Raw genomic sequence first — 22,139 nt, 5'->3', positions numbered from 1 at the left:
TCTACGACGAAAGAACGACTCCACTTGGTGAAATAACGAGCGGTGCTCTCGGTGCATACTGTGTTGCTGACTGTGCGACTTGATTCATGCATTTGTGATGACCACACCAGAGCCATATATTGGAATAGGCTCTGTCCCACACCACAAGTTCTAGGCGACAGGTGGACAGATTTTGGGCAAGAACTTTACCTGTGGCAGCGGTGCGTCAGCTTCGATTGCGTTAGTGTTTATTACAGGTGATTACTGTCACAAATTTCGTGAAAACGATACAAACCGTAACCAATCATTCATTCCCTTGTAGGAGAGCCGTTCGAAAGTTAATGAAGGAAACCCGCAATCTAGAAGAAAAACTGCCATCGAGACACAGCTATATGCTAATGAGAAAAACTTACTTCACTAAGATCTTTACGCGTTATTTGGTTACCTGTAATATAATGCGCAAGCGCAGGCTATCTATGGTAAGGTAACCTCTCTTGAAGACAAGAATCTTACTGGTTGAGGACTCGCGTGGAACGTGTGGCGCTGTTCTCCACGAAGCAAACCAAACAAAACGATCCTGGCGTTAAAAGTCTGCGAAGAATTAAGTTTTTTTTGTTTATTTTAACCTAAGTGACACGAGTTCGCAAAAATAGTGAAAACACGTTTACCTTTCTACTTCCACATAGTCACTCTTTTCCCACATCTTGTGGTGTACTCGGTGCTCTTTGAATAACAAATAAGAGGGTGGGAGGGAAGGAGGGAAGGAAGGAAAGGAGGAAGGGAGGGAGTGAGAGAGGGAGGGAGGGAGAGAGGAATGGAGGGCATAGTCGATAGCCGGGTGCTTATCCTCACGCGTGTTAGGGCTGGTTTTGATTTACATAGCGCCGCCGGGTCTAGCTCTTGCCAGACCCGATAGTGATTCATGCTGGGAGTTACAGTGCTGATGCTGCTAGATTCTGACTCACCCCAGAATATCACACTCTGGACAGCCGTGCGCGTTCTCGCCTTACATCGGCAAGAGACCGAGTGCGTCAGGCTGCGCTGCTTGTGCCTGTCAGCGTTTCTGACGGCCGGTTCTTCCAAGCAGCCTAAACACACTGGGTTTTCCATCTAACCGGCGGCATTAGTCGTCAAGTATTCGATTACATAGCGCTCATTCTTCTGTACGCGAAATTATGTAACCCATCTGCAGTAGGGCCAAGATAGAAACTTTTGCACGGCCGGCTGCAACTCCACCTTCCCTTCTTATTTTTCCTTCAACCGCGAGGTCCTCTCTTTTCTAAAAAGAAAAAAAGAAATATTTTTCCTCTGATTTGAACACATTGAAGATATAAATGGAGCGCAAGTCGGTACTTGGCTTCGGCAGTAATATTCTTCACGACAAATTAAATATTACTACGATCTACTCCTGTCAATCATTTTTGAAAATACCCTGTCGTGGGATGTTCATATTGATACCCTTCTAAAAAATTATCCTTATCAAGTGACAAAGAAATGCTCAGAATATAACCAACTCAGCCGAAACCACGGTTGTCATCCAGGCATTACGCTACCAGGGTGTAGAAGAAGCATGTGTAGAGGTCTCGGAAAATACCTGCAGCAGCTGCACAGCCGTCATAGTCCTCCATAGAGAAAGTAATAAAATCCCAATCAAGAAAGATGTCAGGTAGGGAGACAAGATCGTTCCAGTACTATCCATCGCGTACTTACAGGAAGTAATCAGAGTTATAGATTGAGAAGAGTTGAAAATAAAAGTTAATGGAGAATACCTCACTAATTTCCGATTCGTTGATGAGATTGTCTTGCCGAGTAACTCAGGGGACGCATTGCAAAGCATGATCAATGACTTCAACAGGCAAAGCTGAATGGCAGGTCTAAAAATTAGTACGCAAAAAAAAAAAACAATGTTCAACAGACTCGGAAGGAAACGGTGGAGTGCTAGCTTTCGGCAGGTAGCTCTCAAATCAGCAACGGTAGTTCACTAGTATCCCTCAGTAGGAAACTATATGTATATAACAGCTGTACCTTACTGGTACTCGCCAATTGGACAGAAATGTGGAGGTTAACGAAGAGGGTTGAACTTAAACTGAGGACAAATCAGCGAGTTATGGAAAGGAAAATGTTAGGTGTAACGTTGAGGGACAGGAAGAGAGCAGAGTGGTTTAGGGAGAAAACGCGAGTTCATGACATCCTTGTATAAATAAAGAAGAAGAAATGGGCTTGGGCAGGGCATGCAATGCGAAGGCAAGATAACCGCTTGTGGTTGCGGGTAACAGGCTGGATTACAAGGGAGGGCAAGTGAAACAGGTGGCTTCAGAAGACCGAGTTAGAGAGGTATGGGAGAGACCATTGCGCTACAGGGGGCGTAGTCTGCGAGGTGATGATGATGATGATTAGGAGGCAAAGTTTTTCGCAAACTCACGTGTCTCTTAGCCATATTCTGATGTTAATCTTTAATATCTTTCATGTCCACGACCTAATACTGTCATCTAGTGTGCGCATAGACTGCTCATATTTAAAAAAAAGGAAGTTCCCAACAGCTACCCAAATTTTGCCAACGCATTATCACACAGGTGAATTATTCATGAAGCATATCGTTATGCTGGGGACGGAAAACTACGGCTACTGCCTTGATATCCTTCAAACGAATAACTAAACACCACCCTAGCCCTCAGAAGGCAGCTAAACTGGAACATAAAGATGTATCTCATAAACCAGCCGTCTTGAATTAGGAAAAGCGGAAAGAGGCAAAACAAAGTACGCCCTGCGAATGTTACAAAATTTTTTATTTTGTATCAAGCGTACTGAGCAAAGTTCATAATAAAACAGTTGAACAACATAACATTTAATTCAAACACTGCGCGGTCTTGTAAAAATTGTACTTGCGGCCATTCTTTTCTTCATCATAATTATATGTGCGTGCATATTTCCGCACAGTTGAAATCTTGGCGTTCAAAATATAAAGTTGGTGTCACCGCTTCCTTTTTTTCATGCAGCGAACCTGCCAAACTTTTGTTTTTCGCACGCCAAAAGGATGTTATTTTATATCTGTTTGCATTATCAGTGCAACCAGTGGGGGCTTCGACCTATGTTAAGCTAACTCGTCGGCAGCCGTTTCTGCAGACCTGCAACATCACATTTTAGGATTCCGATAAAGTCATACTGTGTTTCATGCGTACTAGTTATCTACGAGCACGGGTCTAAAAAATCTGAAATCTGCGGAAGAAGGAGAAGACGATGTTAGCTGCAGGCGGACCTCTCCTTGCAAGGGCATACCGGCAACCCTGAGTGATTCCATGAACTACTGTATCAATCTTCTAGAGGACCCAAGGGAGTCATCCACGAATTCCGTGAACGTGGTCCCACGCGAGACGCAACAGCTTCTCGCACGCTGCACGCGACTGCGCATCGAAGTCGCGGGGCTGTTTCCACGTGGCGTGGCGTCTTCGTTTTAGCGTTGTGAGACGTTTTATCTATCGGGTCAAAAAGTGATAGGGCGTGTTCTCTTTTGACGGGGCACCCGAAAGGAAGGGAGCAAGCGGCTCTCGGAAAGTGTTCGGTGGCGCCTGTTTGCAGCCTTGTGCTTGGGGATCGCTTAGTCAGAAGGAGGTCCAGATAGGGCGAGTGGACGCAGATAAGTTGCTCGTATCCTCCAGAGAACTTCTCAGCGTGAAAATTTTTGAAGCCAGTCGAAGAGGAGACTCAGCAGCGGACACGACCCGAGGTGAATTTTTTCTTCTGTGCTGGGGCTGTGTAACAGTTTGATGCCTGTTAGCTTTTATAACAAGGACGACTTTATTTTGGTTCTTGTTGTCGTTAGCACCAAATGATTTAAAGTAGTGCAGTATACAAGAGGCTGTCTTTTCCCGTGACTTCCTCGAATTTAAAATCGCACACTGCTTGAACCTGTCATGCAGTTAGGTGATGTTTTGTTAAATATACATGTGTGCAATTAATATAAATTTAGTAAAGTTTTTTTTTTCTCTAAAGTTTTTGTTCACACTGTCTCGGCTAGAAGAGCGGGTGGCATGCTGCCAGAAGCGGATTTAAGGGGGAAAAGGGTGTAGTGGGGGAAAGGTTAATCGCCTCTTCCAAGCGAGAACTTTGTGTGAGAGAACCACAATTGCTCAAATCTTTTTTAAGGCAAAAGTTCAAGAAATGCGTTGTGCAGATGGAGCTGCTTTCCGCCCTGTCTTTCCCGCCTCCAAGAAGGGTTCATAACTCCATGCTTGCATGCTGCGTGTCTTTACAGCTAAAGGTCGTGTCTTACTCGCCATCTTCGATTTATTTTACCTCACTGCGTTTTATTTCTCACTTATCTCTTTTCGCATCTTCCATGGTATTCCGCTGCGCAGTTCCCAGGAAAGGACGTTCCCAGGAATAGCAATTTTGAAATTACGTTTATGCGATAAGTTTTCGATATGGAGAAGCTTACGAGCAAATAGTCGTCACCGGAATGCTGGCCAAACTTGAGACCTTGAGTTTTGCTGGGACACATGCGCCATCGTCCCTCTCAGCGCATGGCCGCCTGAGGCTTATCGCTCACGATAGTCTTTGAATGAGTCGCCGTTAAGTACAAACTAGTTTGAGGCATTCACTGAGCCAAGATAAAGTAAAAAAAAAAAATCTGTGCCATATTTTTGTCTCATTTTCACAAAACATGAGTAAGACGCAGGCGGTCTCATTAAGCATGACCGTTCTTAGTACTCTGCCTCAGTTTTCACTGTTCACTTCCACGATTTTTTTTTTAAAATGCGTTTATTCTTCTTTCCACAACGAGACGACTCAGTCGACCAAAAAGTGGACGGGAGAGCAGAAGAAGTCCAGTACGGGTACCACTTAATATAACAAGAGCTTGATTCTACCGCATCAGCCAAATGTAGAGAAAATGCAAGTAAGACAATGACCAGTATGCCGTATGCCAAAAGAAAGTAGCCACTACGAAAATATGGCCATATGAAGCTGTCATTTCCCTTACTTTTACCGTCGAAACCTTTCAACAAAGTCTTTATCAGTATCGAACACGGTCCGTATGCCCTCGCCATGAATATAGTCAGGTGCGGTTAGAAGGAACACAGCTAATACCACCTGCACAAGACAGACGTGAGACAGAAGTGTTCACATTCATCGAAGGCGGCCGATATGCGACACCGCTAGGACGGTATCTGTGTCCTCTTACACACATCTTTAGCGAACGTTTTCCTTTTCACAGGTAAGCACCCGAACCAGCCCAAGCAGACCTCGTGTATGATCTTATAACTTGGACTCTTAATCCGTCGCGCCGATCTGACGAACACATCAAATGTCGGTCGTACATTCTTCGAGCAGAGCCGCATATCTTAAGCGAAATATCTGAATTCTTAGTGATGGGGCAGGATGTTGACTGTCTGTATTTTTACGATGACTGAAAACCATGCCAAACTTAATGAGGGTCGGCCTTGCAGGAGGGCCTGCTCTCCTGATTTTAGACTGTATGCTATAGCTCCGTGCTTATTGTGCAGACGAAGCACCCACAAGATGCAGCAGTACGGCCTCATCGCCCTTGCTGTGCTCAGCTGTGGTAAGTGGACGTTCCCGTAGATTCATCCCTACCATGACCTCACCTATCGCAACGGCTGCTTTGTCAGGAAGCACTGGCTCCAGTGTTTCTAACTAACTGTGCAGACATGTGCTTTCCCGTCGAACATTACTACAATCAGTCTAATGCTCATTTCCGTAAAAATAATTTTGAAAATAAATAATAACTCTAGTGCCACTAAGGTAACAAATACTTTCTGTTACACCCTTAATAAAATTTAAAAAATAGGAAGGCATTGAAAAGTTCTGATTATGGACGCTTTAAGCTATGCATTAAGAAGACTGTTTATGTGAAAAAGCAACACCCACATGAAGGCATTTTGAAATGTGTTTATTTTGCGATATGCGTAAAAATAAAAACGAAAGACAATGATTATTTTTCTTAATTTCTTTTTTTTTCGAGATACGTTTCATTCTCGGATAAACGGCAAACGCTTGACTAACTATATAGTCATAGACCGGGTTGCCTAACTGCGCAGCAGCGGAACTCTACACCGCTGAATTTTCAGAAATCGTAGCTCGTCAATCAGAGCGCGTGACAACGCGGTTTTCTTCTCTCACCTGCGCAGCGTCAGCTGGCACCGTCCCAGAAGCCAACCACTTCATTGATCTAGTACTAGAGCAACACCTGCCACCTCTGGTCAGGGGATCACACGCCCTCTATCCCGGGGCCCGGATCCCAGACTTCCACTTCAAGGTCAGTCCATTCACTTAAAGCAGGTACTATATAAGCACAACCCAATTCGGGTCAAAACCAATTTCCTGTCTTCATTGCTTCTAAACAGATACATTATTTCGCCAGTGCAATGACGCAAGCTCCGCGTAAACAAAAAAGAATGTCATTCTGGCCGCGGGGCATGTAACTTCCATGCGAAGAGAACCAGAAACATTAGTGGTGCCGAAAGCGGTTCTTCATCAGCGTTCTTGTGTGTCTCATTCAGATCCTAAAGACGGGCATCACCAACCGTGACCTGAAGGCTAACATTTCTGAAGGCTTCATCCACGGCTTTGACAACGGTGTGCACCGCTTGGGCAATTGCGACCCACCCATGCTGATCGACGGAAACACCACCGTCAACTGCGTGCTCAACATGACCGGCATCGGGGCCACGCTCACTGCAACGGTCTGTACACACCACAACGGTTCAATCTTTTGCGCTTTTAGAAGCCTCTCTTTTCTTTTCTATGCTTTTCTTTTCACGCTTTTGGCACTGAAGCTGCAATTATATTGCGGAGTTTGTCTGACGCAACAGGAGTCCTCGTAATATTTCGAAACCGAAAACTCCCACGTCCACCGGCTGGCCATAAAGAACGCTACCCATGTGTGCGCGATTCATGGGGGACACTTTAATCGGTAAATGGGCCGTCACGAGAGCACGCCGTCTGTTATACCTCGTGTCACGGGCCGGCACATTTTTATTTTTCGATTCTTTTTCCCAGTCCAAATGCAGCATTTGTATGAGGTCACGTGAATCACATGGGCTTGGGAGTGGACCCAGAGTAAAACTCCCAAATTAAGACGTACTCCTAGAACATAACGTTCAAAGAAAACCTCCCAGAGTGAAAGCAGTTGGAGTGTTGTTTTATTTTTTACTCTTACACCCCGTTTGCACTTTCCCTACTCCCGCAGACTAAGGGAGACAGCCTGGTGGGCACGATCAAGACCATCTGGGTCAACGTCACGCTGAAGAAGGAGACCGTGCTGCGAGTGGGCATCACGGCGCTGGCGGGAAGGACTGCCTCTCTTCAGACTTTTTTCATGGAGAAACTGAAGCTGAAGACCAAGTACGACAGCCACCTGAGCCTGAACGACGACCGCGAGGATCAGTTTGAAGAGCACATTGAGGAGAAGGTCAGGGACATCCTCATCTCGGCCGTCTACAACCCTTACAAGGACCTCTTCGCCAGAGCCGTCGAAATAGGCACACCTGCATTCCCACGCGCTTGAACATGCGACTGTCTATTTTTGTTTTCCGCGAAATGTCTCGCAAAGTGCCCAGTTCAAGGTTATTGTTGGATTTCTTTGAATAAGGGTGAAATAATAAAAAGCAAACTACGACACTGCTAAATTGTGTTGCTGAACATTCGCCTCTGTCATTTATTCTTTCTACTTATTCTGCTTCGTCTTAGTCACTTCTGAAAAGAGTATCTCGAACTGCTTTCAGGCTGTCATGGAGATAGGCGATACTGCCACAGGGTTTCTCCGATTGGGCAGTTCGCCGCAGCTATTACCATTTCGCAGGGCGATAAAAAACTTGCTGTCCAAACTTTAACAAAGTGAAGTGGAAAGAACCTAGGACCGAGGAGCACACCACATTGGCGTCAACGTTAAAAGATACACCCAACCTCCTGAGCACGTTTGGGAGGTAGGTAGAGGGCACTTCAAAATCTGATAACTGAAATTCACCCTTTTCTGTTGGATTTCAGAACCACATATCAGGTAATCTTTTGAAGCCGAAACTTTAAGGTAGGAGTAGACTTATGGAAAGGCGCGTATCGACGAAGGCATACGCACTGGCGCGGTTATCTTGTAAAGGTCGATTAGAAGAATCTTATCTCGGTAGCGTGTTCGGGCTCAGGTGAAATAGGGGAAGCATGAAGACTGAAAGGACTGCGGAGAAAAGAGAACCCAGTACAAACCAAGGTCATGCTAACATATAATTTATCTCCAAGATAACAAAATATCTATCAAGCTATTATAGCAACACAAGATGGTATGGTATGGCACGCAGTGTTTAACGTCCTAACGCTGCAGTATGCGAGGCGCCGTAGTGGCGGGCTCCCGATTAATTTCGACCACCTTGTGTTTTTTAACGTGACATGACACCGCACAGTACACGGGCTAGTTTGCTTTTCGCCTGTAATGGAATGCGGCCCCCGCGGCCGGAATTAGGTCCCATATCCTTGGGCTCAGAAGCCGAGAGATATAAGCAAGAAGGCACCATGGCAACACAAGACGCATATGACATTATACGTGCACTCATTAGTATACACACGAGTAATGTAATATAATTCATAAATTTGATTTTTTGTTTACTGTCTCTCCGGAAGCTAGAAACTCGAACACAACGCCGAACTCCGCATTGCGAGGTGAAGATCCAGAAAAAACGCCGGGCAAGCCATGCCACGGAAGGCATATGATTTAAAAATCCTGCATCTGTTATCGCGATGGCCATCGGTTGAATGGGGTAGGTTTTTTTTCCTACTGTTTTCATCCAGAAGAGCCTCTGACCTCGGCCCTGTTAATTTTTCTCTTATTTGGCGACCTGCGGTGAGCTGGCTATAGGCAGAGGTCGTTCTTTTTTAAAGACTAATTGCTAATGCGCAACCAAAAACTGAAGCCAAGTCACACTGCATCGCTGCCTCATTGCCATCGCTGAAGCAATGTGTACGTCGTGCCCTTGAAAGACCCGGCATGCACTACTCTTTCACCTTGACGAGCCAGCCCATTGCAGGAACGAAATCTCACAGAGGCGGGCACGTGTGGAGGCTTAATAGACGTTGCCAAGTAGATGTACAGCCTAGATTGCCTCGCAACCCCGTCTTTTAGCTCAGTGCAGCCTGACGACCATGTTTAACGTCTTTATAGAAAAGCAGACCTCACTTAAAATAAAGGAGGTTTAAAGGCTTAGTGAGTTCTGCTGCGGCTCTAAGATAATCGCATGAGCATTGACCGCAGTTAGCGGCGAGGCTAAACTTCCGCCAAGGGGTTGTTTTGGCGGGGGTGAACAGGAAGTCACATGACCTCCCTAACAGTACGCCTGCTTTACTCTATAATCACAACTGCAGTAGCGAAGGAAGTTGTCGTCTCCAGCTCTTGCAGCTTGTTTTTCTTCGCTAATAGCGTCTGTGGCGCCGACGTCCTGTTGACTTTGAACCCTCATGATGGAGTGCTTTTTGAAAACGCGCTTTGTTGGCTATATTTATTATTGCCTACCAACTGGCTTAGATAAAAATGAAATCAAGCTTTAACAAAGCTACTCGCATGATTTCCCGATTTTTGGCAAATTTGATTCCCCGATCGTAAGCCACTGATTTCAAATTACACATGAGCTTGGTTTTACGAAATATATTTATCCGTCCAGCCGACAGAACACTGAGGAGGAAGAAGGAAATCTATCAATAAACTTCTCTGGCAGTCAATAACTGCCGTGTGAGCTAAGGTAAAGTGAATGATGAGCTCCTCAACAGGGAGCTGCGGTGAACAATCAAAATCAGCAACACTATGACCTTACGTTAATCGCTAACAAAACAATCGGTCACGGTGTTTCCCTTATTATTTTGTCTCTTTGTAGACTCTGGATTCTTACCCTTAGATTGAAGCTGTGTCGTATTTTGGAGGTCCTGGACACTAGCTTGAACAGTCCCCTCTTAGTTCCAAGAATTTCAGAATTCTAGGAGATTCCATCAGGCTTGATTGTCGGCGAGTCCGTAAGAACCAAAGTTGCAGCGTGGATGCGGGCACAACAAATTTTTGACGACGTGAATATCGCCAGGGTCGCTGTCAGCGAGATATGTCAAATGACGACACGCATGTTCCCGAGGCAGGCTCATAAAGGGTGCGAGGGCGGGGGGGAGGACATGCCCTGAAATGAAACTGCCCCGTCCCCCTCCTCCCCCCTCCCCCCCAAAAAATAGTTACAAAATGTTAATTTGGGCCCCTCCTGAAAACAATTTACGGTTACGCGCCTGTCCTGAAGATTGGCATGCCGAAGCCTACACAGGTGGCGTATGCTGTCGACGGCCTTAGGAGGCCTGCCGTCTCCCACGAGGAAAGGGATCGGGCACTGGATGCATCCCAGCTAACGCACGGGTAATGTTCAAAGCCGCTGTTCAAAAAGAACACTTATGAAAACAATTACGAACTTATTTTAGTAGGAATCAAATGTTTCACCTATTCTGCACATTTTAATGCAGAAAGGTATTCTAAAGCTTCGTGCCAGGTGTTCACGGCACATTTTCGTTCTTACTGAGGAGCTCACGAACAAAGGGTTATGCCGGTACAGAGGGCAAAACACCTGTCTGGAACACGTTCTCAGTGTGTTTCGGGCGGAACACCAGATATCAGCGATAAAATTTGGTTAAATATGGTCTGTATGTAAGCATGTCCAGTTAAACTCATAGGATTTAATCATCATTTTCTGTCTTCCTTGTCTAAGTGGCTTTGGGAGCTACTTAACACAGAGTTCAATCGTTCTAGACAAGTATTTTGCCCTCTGTACATGCCCTACTTGGATATCACTAAGGCGCACCACGTCTTTATAGGGTAAGCTGCTTACAAGATCAAGCCTAGCGTGAATCTGTGTCATCCAGGCAAGCGTGGAAGAACAGGAAGCTGAAAAAGAGGAAGCGATATTTTTTCCCCAACAGCCGACTCTCTGCAAAGTCGAGGTGCCTGAAGAGTAACAAATGAATTGAAATTCCAAACGTCTGTATATGTATACGCGTGGCTGTCCATTCGGTGCAGGCACTACGATAGCATCGCAATCAGTGGGCTTTAGACGATATGGCAAGTAGGAAGTGCAATGGCTTAGCATACATTTCCGCAACAGTCCCACTCGCCCTTTCGGGGGGACGCCGCAAATTTTTGTGCTTTGCAGTTATACGAAATTCTAGTTTTTACGAAGACATTTCAGGGCCCTTAGGCTGCGCGAAGTCGGGTTTAACCTCTTCTCGCTCTTCCTCTCTTTTTTTACAGCAAGCTTTGAACCTCGAACAAATGTCTAGGTATCAGTCGCATGTGTACCTTTTTCTGTGACCAGCGTTACGTTTTCAGAAATTATAAAAAAGGGCCCGAAAGCGGAGCCGGTGTTCAGTCAAAATCTATGGAAGGTGAGGCTGTTGATGATGACGATGATGTCCCCAGGCTTAATGGCACATATCCACGGGGGGAGGGGGGATTGGGGTACATAGCGGAGGATGTTGGTTGGTTGGCCTCAAGTAGAATGGCACGTACCCACTACGGGGGACTGGCCAAGACACAGGCGGTGAACTGTTTGAATGATTTGATGCGGGCTGAATTTTTTCGTCTTCCACAACGCGCTATTCAAAACTGCACGCGGCGTACAAGGGACACACTGATGCGTTTGTATTGACATGCCCTTCTCTGCTGTAAAACATCTGAAGCTCCTAGCTCGAAACAGGGCGGCAAATCTTAAAAGGGGACTGAATTTGCGGCTTTTGAATAAACAAACGCTTATGAAGACCTGCCTCGTTGGGTCAGTGGCTATGGCGTTTGGCTGCTGATCATGAAGCCGCTGAATCGACCTCCAAAGCGGAGGCCGCATTTGGCAAAATGCAAAAATGTCTGCTTGCTGTGCGATGTCGGCGGACGTTAAGGAACCGTAGGTGGTCAAAGGTTTTCTGGAGGCTTCGGCGTTCCACGTATGAAGTTAAACAATTAAAGGTGCACTTAAGTCTCCTTACGTGCAGAAATGCGAAAGCATTTTGAGGTCCTTTGCCTTTTCTGCTACTTAGTAATGTAATTAGGCATTCAGCGGAATTAATTAGCTAAACCATTTAGTATATTAATTACCAGTTAATTGCCTTGTTTTTTTAATTGTTTACTTTATTTAGTAATTTGGTCACTTACACTTTCTATTCAAACATTATCAATCGTTACAAATCCATAATTACACTCTCACTGGATGATCGCCAGTTCATGAGGACACGCTCTGTTCACAGTCTGTGCTGACATATCTTGTCCACGCCACTCATGAGGCAAGAAATACTTTCGCATTAAAAACAATTTTGCTGCACCCAGTAGGTGCACCTAGCCTTTGATGCCATCTTCCACAGGTGAGTCGCATTCTCCGCCGCACTCGCGCGTGCCCGCCCACTCACTAGCCTCGACATGCCGCAATAACGTGAGCTCTGACTGTCAGTATGATGAAAAAGAAAAAAAGAAACAGCAAAAGAAACCGCTTGCTTTGCGCTTGCACGAAGTCGCCGAGGGGGTATTAAAACTGGTTTCCGATTGCCCACGGGTAGGGGCTCGCTCCAAAGGGTCGCGCACCGCTTATTATGCGCGGCGCCCTCCCGGATAAGATAAGAGACAAAGAAAAAAGGTCGCCTCTACGTGGAGGCGCACACCGTCAGCGGGGCGGTTTCCCGTTTCAGTCGGACGGAACCGCTTGCCGGAGTCAGCTGGAAAAAAGGTAAGCCCAGCGCCGCGCCACCGCGAAGGAGGCTTCGTCGCCGTCTTTCGCCGTGTTTACGCGTGCGGTCCGTAAATCCAAGGCTGTGTTTTCCGAAGAGCTAAATCGAGCACGAAAAGAGTAGTTCGTGTGTATCGTGAAGGCTTTATTTTCTTCAGTGTGCTCGTGTTCGTTCTCACCCTTAGCTTTGATCGAAGCAGGACGTCTCTAACGACGTGCCAAATTTCGGGGCGAGGTAAAGAGATACTCCTCCTTAGCAGCTCCTCGTGATAAGAAGGGTGCAGACACAACACGCCGACGTCCGGTGTCGCCTCCACCGTCATCGCTGTCAGAGGACATACGAGCACAAGATGTAGCGTACTTTTTCTTAATTTCTTAAGTGAAAGAGAAGCAAACAGATAAGGCAATGGAGGTTTGAAGACTGTGAGTTGTTGTGAAGGAACTCAGTCTTTCTTTTTATCTGACAGATGACATCTGACGAATGTATTTACATTCGCTGTGCAAATCTCGTCACGCCAATAAGATCATAGTGGTGACGGCAAGAAATTAACTAAAGTAAGACCGGACGACATTTTTATGCCGATGAGCAGCTTAGGTCGGCTTGTTGCATACTTCGCGATTCCAGTTCGATAGGCAGCAGAAATAGTGACCTATGATTACACATGTCCGGCTTTCTAGGACATCACTTTTAATTGTGAGGCAACTCTGGAATGTTGTAAGACGCCGTTATGAATACAATTGATGGGAACTGTCTAAATCTGCGAGGCTTAGCAAAATATTGCTTTTGAAGTATGCCCTGCGATCGCAGCAAATAATTAGACTGGCTTAAAAAGCCAATGAGATCTGTTTTTGACAATAAATAGCGGAAAACTACTATTATCTCGAGGAGAAATCTCCAGATATGGAAGAAAACTGCGTTCGTAAACAACTACCAGCTGACTGTGTGTGAAACTACCAGTTCCACAGACAAAATATATCTCGTTTTAACAGCAAATTATGGCGAAAGCCTTTGTCGGAGCATCATAATAATATGGCATTGCTTTTCTGGTAATAGAGTTTTTGATAAGCGGGGGATCATAAAACGATAGCGAACGTCGACTAGCAGATGGGACGGATACTAAATAGGCACTGTGCGGATGGATTGATTCAACTATCAATCATGACAGCAAACTAGGTCAGCGCTGCTGCATGCTTGCGTTTTCCTGTTACTGTCAGTCTTGAAAAGAAAAGACAGGTAGAGCGGTGTTCTAAAGAGTGACTGATTATACCTTTCAGGTTCCCAATTATCAAGATGTCTAAATACTACGTGATTTTCGCTGCCGTCGTGGCCTGTGGTAAGTACTTCATCTAGTTTACCCTTAATCCGATGACGCCTTAGCAATTAAAATTATCATGACTACTGGGCTTTGTACTGAAATTACTCCGATGCCTTTTTGAATAACACCATATTAGTACTCACCACGTATTCAGAGACATTTTTTATTGCAGACAGTTTTTGAAGAAGCCTTCAAAATTATAAGAATGATAAGAACTGTGCCTGGTACTCCGGGTAGATTCCAGATTATTGGGTGCCGACTTCTAGCTTACGCTTGCTTGCTTAATCTTTTGAATAGAACTTCGTTTGCAGCTTTCAAAAGTAGCATGCAGCGAAATTGTAATACACTTAAAATTTTCCCAGAAGAAAATTTTCTAAAAAAACTTGGCAAGGAACCGGTCGCGGAGCTAAACATGCATGTACATCAGTGAATTCATCTTTTTCTCCTCTTGCAGCCTCGGCGGCAATCATAATGGACTCCAACGTGTTCATGGATTCGGTTTTGCAGCAGAAGATGCCGTCTCTGGTTAGGGGAAACACTAAGCTCTACCCCTTTGCTCCCATCCCAGATTTTCACTTTAAGGTGAGTCTGAACACTATTCGCGCGGTAAGTTTTAAGAACAAAAAAAAAATATTGCTCGCTTGAACGTGGAAATGTGACAATAAGAAAATGCTAATTCAGTAACTCATCTCCCGTAAGATCGCTGAGGAACATTTGACCAGCATTATTGGGGCTTGGGCAGACAGCATGCAACGGAAAATTTGCATAGGCGGTGTTGCGGGGCTGACTGCGAAGCCCGGTATTTCAGTTTTCTGGTTCTCATTGCTCGCCGTTTTTCACAAGGTAATTCGTTGTAGATTTCGCACGCATTATAATTTTTACGCGTTCTTAAGAAAAAGGTGAGAGACAAGGTAAAGGATCTATCTACATTTAGTGCTTAAACATTTGCGTAGAACTTTTAAAACAGCAATGCTTTGCATCTAAAATAACTAGTAGCTGCTTAAGCTCCAGGGCAAATTTTGTATAACGGCATTGGCTTCGAATTCAAATCGGCAACACCAGCAATGCATCGTCAGTGATCTGTATGCTACAGCGCAGCTAAGCACTGTTTTAAAAACATGTTTACACTTGACATGAAGGTAATCATTACTCGTCAGAAATTGATGTGCAAGCACCCGCATTGACTGAGTTCATTTCAGTCTTTGAGCCCAGCAATTCAATAAAGTCATATTGGCCGATGCTGGCCAAATACCGAAAATAGAACTGTTTACTGTATTACAGTAAACTGGCGGTTGATCTGGATGGTGCATTGTCAGCGGTTATTGTTTCTGTTGTCAACTTCTCTAATTCCGGCAGTAATAAACCCTAGTGTGGCCTTAATATCAAAAAAAGAAACGCTATCATGTTCAATATCGATGCAGATAAAGTCTACCGGTCTGTTCAACCGGGACCTGAAGGTCAACATGACCGAAGGAGCAGTGCGCCACCTGGATACGGCTCCGCACAGGGTTGGCAACTGCAAGCCACCGGTGCTCGTCGCGGGCAAGACCGTCGTGGCCTGTGACCTCGACCTGAAGGGAGTCAACACCACTTTCGTGGCTAAGGTAACCGGCAATCAGAGGCATTCTGTGCAGCAAGCTATGAGAAATAGCAACTGAACCCATATCGCGAAGATTCTGTGAGGGGCGCGAAGCAAGGCATGCACTGGGGCAGTATAGAGTTGATAATTTGGTACGTAATAAATCAGCCCAGCTACGAAACCAAAAATCTACTTGCGAGTACCAGATGATTCCTTGTTCCACATTACGACGTGTCAGCATCCCAGTTTTCCACTTTGGTTCAGGGATAACTCATGGCTTCCGTAGCTTAGAATCCGGATTTGAGGTCGTGCATAACACAAATTCAGGAAGGACCGACGTCAGCTGAAGTTGAAGCTAGCAAGGCGTCACGGATTGCACTTCATTGCGCAGTTGCACTGTTGCGGCGATAACGCCCATTACGAACTCAGTGTAAACGTGGCATTACAGCCGGAAATGTCACCAAAATGACATCAGCCACGGAGCCAGCCTGCAGTGTATGTGACGATAAAAGAGACGAGAGCGATAACAGTCTCGACGATGAGCAAAATTTTCGTCGCCGTTTCAATGCTCCAATTGCTACAAAAGCGGCGGGTATCACCTGTACTGCACGGAATTTGGGAGGAACAGTACTCAGCTCCATACACGGTGGTCAACCCGCTACACTGGTGCAATTTTCCGTGAGTCATACGAGAGTGACCTAAAACGGGGTTGACCACAAGCAAGCCGTCGCGACGATGGCGGCCAGGGAAGCTGTCCTTGGGAAGTCTCCACAGATCGTTGTCGGCTTGGCGCTGCACGAAACTACAGCAATCTAGTGCACCAACTGACGGTTAGTCTAACGTATGCGCGCAGTACAAGATGTTATAGCGAATCAGCCACTATAAGCTCTCGATATTGGAGAGTTCTGGCATAACGCAGTCGTACTAGTATAGACGTGTACCAGATTAGCCGTGGGCTTACGGCGCATGCACGGTGGCAGGCGCACGCCTCCACATGCTGGCTCTTCAGAGAGACAGATCGGTAGGGGCAACGAGAAATGTACGGCCACTCAGCTATGCTAAAACTTTCCATAATATTATACTTGATGAAACAATTTTGGCCTTGTTGTGTTCAACTGTGCATTGAAACAGCAAATAAACCATTGTTGGATATTTGGAACATACAGAAGTCTGTACAGTCTAAACGCCGAGCAGCTACTTGTTCAGTTGGTTCATGTTTCACTTGATGTTGCGCTGCGCTGACCTCATTGCTAGCAGTGCACTAAAGGACGACTAGTACGTCACAGAAGATTGCGTACGTTTGTGCTTTGTTCTGGCCTCGACTTGATCGGGCAAGTATATAGTCACTGCATACTGTCCAGTATTGTTCGTCGTATCAAACGTGCTGCGCAAGCCGATTTTTTTTTATTGTTTCATGCATGTCTTACTCACGCACACTGTATTGCCATCATAAGCCATGCGTCATATGAGGCTGACCTGGATAGAACGTTCCCACTTGCAGGTTTCAGCACTTTGTCAATAAACGTCAGTAACAAAGCTGATTTCTCAACTTGTCCGCAATCTCAGCGCTCTAAAACAAAGCGCTTTGCGGAAGAACGGAAACCTTTATCAGGCCAGTACATTGTCAGTACAATCACGATAATAGGGATTTTTGTCAGCGCCTTTGTAATCCCGTGTATCAGCTTCTCTGCCTACATTCCGCGAGCAGGCAGGGCTATTGAGAAGTTGTGCATTGTTTTAGCAGATTGTATGCAATGCCCTGCGTGTGGGGGTTCCGATATCACTTTTAGACCGAATTGTAGGTCGTCAAACTCGAAAGCTGAATTTGTTGAATGATTAGACTGAACGATTAGACAGCTACGAACCATTTTCTTAGAGTGTACTGGGACAGTAGATAAATCTTCACATAGCAACATGCATAGCAAGGAAATGTGTACTTTCCAACGCTCGAATGAAAATAAAAAGTGGCTGAGTAGCAAAGTTTAAGATTTCTAAGTTTGTTCCAGCATTGCACTCACAGTGTGCCATGCCCCCAAGTTATGGCAGTTGACAATGACAATGTCTGGCTAACTTGTGACTCCTAGCTGCTCAACTGTCAACGCGAGTAAATTGTTTAACGGCTTCTTGTTTACAACCGCCGACGGTCACGGCTCGACCTTCCATACCCATGACTGATTTCTAGTCAATCTTGAAAGCAGTATGTCTGTGGACAGTGTAGAATGGCTGCTTCCCCCTTTGCGATGAATGGTGGACAGGACAGTAGCACATGCGTATTATTCATTCGGACATCTGCAATGTTTTCTCAGAACTCTGGTCTCATTGACAATTAACCGTTTTCCTTTATTTCTAGTTTTGAAGTTTAATTATTGTTTATATTTTTTTTTCTTATTTCCTCTACCCGACTTGAAGGCCGTGTGGCTAAGGCATTCTGCAGCTCAGCACGGAGTCACGGAATCGAATTACAGCCTCGGTGTCCGCGTTTCAATGGAGGCGAAATTCAAGAACGTCGGTTTGCTGTGGGATGTCGGTGTTCGGCGAAGGACCTCAGAGACTAATCAAAAGCTTCCCGCGCTACGGTGTGTGCCATAGCTAATGTGCAGCATCAGGACGTTAATCAGCACCTGCAACCACTTTATTTTTCCTTTTTGTTTTCTGAAGCTACTGATGAGACGGGAATGTCTCCCATCTGTCCCCGATTTTATTCACTCATTGTCACTCGCATAACCATCAACGACACGACATCAGCACTGTCTTCCCTTGTTTCGAAGGCAGTGGCTCAGTACCGTATCTATCGAGTTCCTAATACCAAACGCGACATTGGCATCTCCTTCCTGACTTCTCTGCACCGCCAAGGAGCGTTTCATGACAAACATTGGGGGGGGGGATCAACTGGACGGATGCAGATGAAATGCAATAACATTCAACTCTTCTATTGCAATCATAATTCTAGACCAATCTGATTCTATTCTAATGCTTATAGCTTATTTTATGTACTCTTGCTGCGTCCGTCTTAGTCATTTCCATACGAGCTGAGCCATTCGTAGTCAGTCTGGCCTCTCCCTCCTCTCCCCTACAAGTGGAGGCAGAGAGGCGGGGGGAGGGGAGGACGATTGGCCCGTGGCAGGGGCCGCCGCCTGCCAGGGGCGACAAAGGCGGTCGTCGGGTTTGCTCCAACGAGGCAGGCTTCCATGCTACTGCATGAAAACATGATCATCGATGTATACGCGGGCTCTCTAGATGTTCCTCGCAAGCCCGCCCTTCTGCATTGCTCCCCTAATTCGCGCAGCTAAGGCGCCAAACTTTGATAGTTCATGGTTCTGGGGGTTTAACGTCCCAAAGCGACTCAGACTAAGGGATGCTGTAGTGAAGGGCTCCGGAAATTTCGACCACCTGGGGTTTATTAACGTGCACCGACATCGCACAGTACACGGGCCTCTAGAATTTCACCACCATGAAATTCTACCGCCGTGGCGGGGATCGAACCCGCGTATTTCGGGTCAGCAGCCGGGCGCCATAACCACTGAGCCACCGCGGTAGCCCACTTTGATAGTCGTCGGGGGTCGTCCGCCTGGGGTTTATTAACGTGCACCGACATCGCACAATACACGTGCCTCTAGAATTTCACCCCCATGAAATTCAACCGCCGTGGCCGGGATCGAACCCGCGTATTTCGGGTCAGCAGCCGGGCGCCATAACCACTGAGCCACCGCGGCAGCCCACTATGATAGTCGTCGGGGGTGCATGGAACACATCTGCAAGTCATTTAGTGCGGGCTTGAGATTGTGTCATATCTGGCAACATCGAAAAGAAGATGCATTACCTTGTCAGCTAATGTCTGGATTTAATGTAATGCTGAAAACGAAATGTAAGAGATCTCTGTACAGTAAACAAAGTATGCAAGCATTACCAGGCTTTGAGCGTAGCAGAGCTGCGCTAGCGTAGAAGTTTAAGAGGGTTGCTTTCTGATAAGCTGTCCAATTTACATTGTCCGTTTCGCGTCATTTGGTCCCCTGTCATTGGTTACTCAGATATACCCGCGGCTTTCAGGCTTCTTTGGGAAGCGACCCGTCCATTGGGTGGTCGTCAACCGGACCTCACCATTTGTTGCTTATCACATGCAATGAAAGCCAGTGGTCAGGTCCGGGTGCCTGCTGTTGACAAAGCGCTGCGATGCACCTCACCATTGGCTGGGTATTGCATCCAGTTTCAGCCAATGGTAAGGTCCGATCACCAACCACCCAAATGACGAGTCGCTTCCCACAGACGCGTGAAAGCCGCGGGTATAAATGAGTGATCAATGGTAGAGGGGCAAATAGACGCAAAATGGAGAATGTAAAATGGACAGCTTATAGAAAGCGACCCCTGGTTTACAGGAACCCTCCTGCGCACGTGCAGTAGCGCGGGCGGGGCTACTGCACATGCGTAGCATGATGTCCGGTAAGCCAGTACACGTCTACGTTAGTGTAGTACATCCCCACTATGATAAAAGCTTCTACTAACGTCTCCCCATTGCACCCGCCAAAGCTCACGCATCTTGTGCAATGCACTGTCACACCTTCAGGTTTAAAAAAAAAATTGAGAAGCTGAATGGTTTCGCATCCTTTCTTTACACAGAGTGTATTTCCTTATCGCTATCTCTCCGTCTCGGCGCAGACGAAAGGGGACAACCTGGCGGGCACGGTCAAGAGCATCTGGGTGCACGTGAACGCCACCAAGGCCCTGGTCGACTTCGAGGCGGCCGCGCTGCCGGGCAAGGACGCCAGCGTGCAGACGTTCCGCATCAGGGAGCTCGAGCTGAAGACCAAGTACGACAAGGCGCTCAGCCTGAGCGACGACCGCAAGAAGGACTTCCGCAAGGAGGTCGAGAAGAAGGTGCAGACCACGCTCTACGAGATCATCTACAACGAGTACAAGCAGGTGCTCGAGAGGGCCGTCGCCGACACCTACTTCCCCAGGGCCTGAGGAGCGACATGCTTCGCCATGAGCACACGCGATTTTGTAGTGCGGGCTTTGGTTTCACACAAACACACCAAAAATAAACACAGACTAGAACGCATAGACGTTCTGGACCTAAGAAGTCGGCCGTAACCTCACGCAGGAGTGATGTTGTCAAATGAAGGTAGAATTTGAACAAAGTGGTGTGAATTAGTCTTTACCTTGGCTTGGGTATGATTTAGTCCGTGTGTTGCCACTGGTGTTTCAATTTTTCTCCCTCACCCACAAAATAAAAAAAAATGAACATAAAGGAAACACCAGCTTCACGTAGAGGTTGCGAAAACCCTGTCCTTAAGTCGCAGTACTTCTGAAATGGAATGATCAGGTGCTAATGTCGAATCTTTGCAACGCGTCTCTCCCAGTACCGGTCAAAACAGGGTGGGAATCAGAAAAAGGCTATCCTTTCTCTTTGGCCTCTTTCATCATCAATCAATAAAAGGAAGTGCTGCCAACAGCGTTGCCTGCCTGTTTCTATTTAAATAAAGTGACTTCCGTCATAAGCAATGCACGAAGCAATGCGTGAAGAAGTAAAGTATGCCACCTAAACCCTGCACTTCCAGGTGATTCGGTATCGGTAAAAAAAAAATGCTTTTTCTTTTGCCACTTCTCATAAGGCGCTAGCGCGCACTGTCTAGTGGCTTTCGGTCCTTATGAATATTGTCGTCATTTAGTACCCTATTATCATTGACTTATTTTCTTATAGGATATCAAAGCTGCAAGTTATTGGAAAAACAGTGTTACTGGTCAGCTCGGCAATCCTTTTAAAGTAGAAAAAAGTATTATTTTTTTTATTCAACAAGTCTGTTACAAAGCATAGGCCTACAAAGGGGAATGGGTATGCAGGAGTAAGTTAGATGCGGAGTGCAGACAAGTTTTCCGAAGAAAGCCGCAAAGTTGGTCATCTAGCGACTGATCCACTTTTTCCACTTTTTATCTACTTTTGAATCGTCCACTTTTGATCGTCACTTTCGCGACTCCACCTCAGGCCCGCCTCCTCGAGCAAGGGTTTTTCGCACAGCAGCCGTGGCTGGATAACAAGACTGAGGTCTGAACAGAGAGCACATTCGTCAAGCAACAGTGGAAATAATTTCGGGTATACCATTTTGAAGTTTTTGCTCACCGCCACGCAATGCCAAATCCAAAATCCATTCTTAAGAACTCCGTTGAACACGCCTACGGCAGGAGTTTTTACAGCACGCGCCCGTCCGGCAAACGCACGCGTTACGTTTCTCGCCGTTGCCAACGGCCCCAACGCGCCAATAGCAGACGTGCGTTTAAATACCAAGGTGAAAAGAGTGTGAAGACAGACGTGAGAGGCCGAGTAAGGCCTCAGACCTACCGCAGCCAACAAACACCACTCGTAGACGACGCGTCATAAATATTCACAATTCAGACCGGAGTGATTCAGTCAGGCGGAACGAAGCCTTTGCCGCGCCACGCCTGCTTGAAAACACACGCGGGCTCCACCCTCAAAGAGACTCATTGAACGCGAAGCTGGACCATGCCGTGTCCCTCAGCCGAGACGAAGCAACTGTC

The 22,139-nt window shown here is 46.3% G+C and overlaps 2 protein-coding genes across 2 annotated transcripts; both read left to right on the top strand.

Moving 5' to 3' along the window:
- The first annotated feature begins 3,498 nt into the window (after positions 1–3,498).
- On the top strand, positions 3,499–7,638 carry LOC149341107 (salivary anticoagulant protein P23-like). The gene is made up of 5 exons (XM_089542983.1): positions 3,499–3,703; positions 5,481–5,539; positions 6,126–6,253; positions 6,498–6,680; positions 7,187–7,638. Exons 2-5 carry the CDS (start codon positions 5,497–5,499, stop codon positions 7,502–7,504), a joined length of 672 nt encoding a protein of 223 aa, XP_089399109.1. The 5' UTR covers positions 3,499–3,703; positions 5,481–5,496; the 3' UTR covers positions 7,505–7,638.
- Positions 7,639–12,564: 4,926 nt separating this feature from the next.
- On the top strand, positions 12,565–21,057 carry LOC149341106 (salivary anticoagulant protein P23-like). Its single transcript, XM_089542980.1, has 5 exons — positions 12,565–12,713; positions 13,989–14,047; positions 14,484–14,611; positions 15,451–15,633; positions 20,262–21,057. Exons 1-5 carry the CDS (start codon positions 12,580–12,582, stop codon positions 20,568–20,570), a joined length of 813 nt encoding a protein of 270 aa, XP_089399106.1. The 5' UTR covers positions 12,565–12,579; the 3' UTR covers positions 20,571–21,057.
- Positions 21,058–22,139: the final 1,082 nt, after the last annotated feature.

This window comes from Amblyomma mixtum, chromosome 5, assembly GCF_055824585.1.
Source record: "Amblyomma mixtum isolate Tamu chromosome 5, ASM5582458v1, whole genome shotgun sequence".
Taxonomy (NCBI): Eukaryota; Metazoa; Arthropoda; class Arachnida; order Ixodida; family Ixodidae; genus Amblyomma; species Amblyomma mixtum.
This window is presented reverse-complemented; position numbering and strand designations above follow the sequence as displayed.

Excerpts from the sequence above, each read along its gene's own strand:
- LOC149341107 (XM_089542983.1), top strand. The coding sequence starts at position 5,497 with ATGCAGCAGTACGGCCTCATCGCCCTTGCTGTGCTCAGCTGTG. Across the intron at positions 5,540-6,125 it reads CCTTGCTGTGCTCAGCTGTG|CGTCAGCTGGCACCGTCCCA; the intron begins GTAAGTGGACGT and ends TCACCTGCGCAG. Across the intron at positions 6,254-6,497 it reads TCCCAGACTTCCACTTCAAG|ATCCTAAAGACGGGCATCAC; the intron begins GTCAGTCCATTC and ends TGTCTCATTCAG.
- LOC149341106 (XM_089542980.1), top strand. The coding sequence starts at position 12,580 with ATGCGCGGCGCCCTCCCGGATAAGATAAGAGACAAAGAAAAAAGGTCG. Across the intron at positions 14,612-15,450 it reads TCCCAGATTTTCACTTTAAG|ATAAAGTCTACCGGTCTGTT; the intron begins GTGAGTCTGAAC and ends ATATCGATGCAG. Across the intron at positions 15,634-20,261 it reads ACACCACTTTCGTGGCTAAG|ACGAAAGGGGACAACCTGGC; the intron begins GTAACCGGCAAT and ends GTCTCGGCGCAG.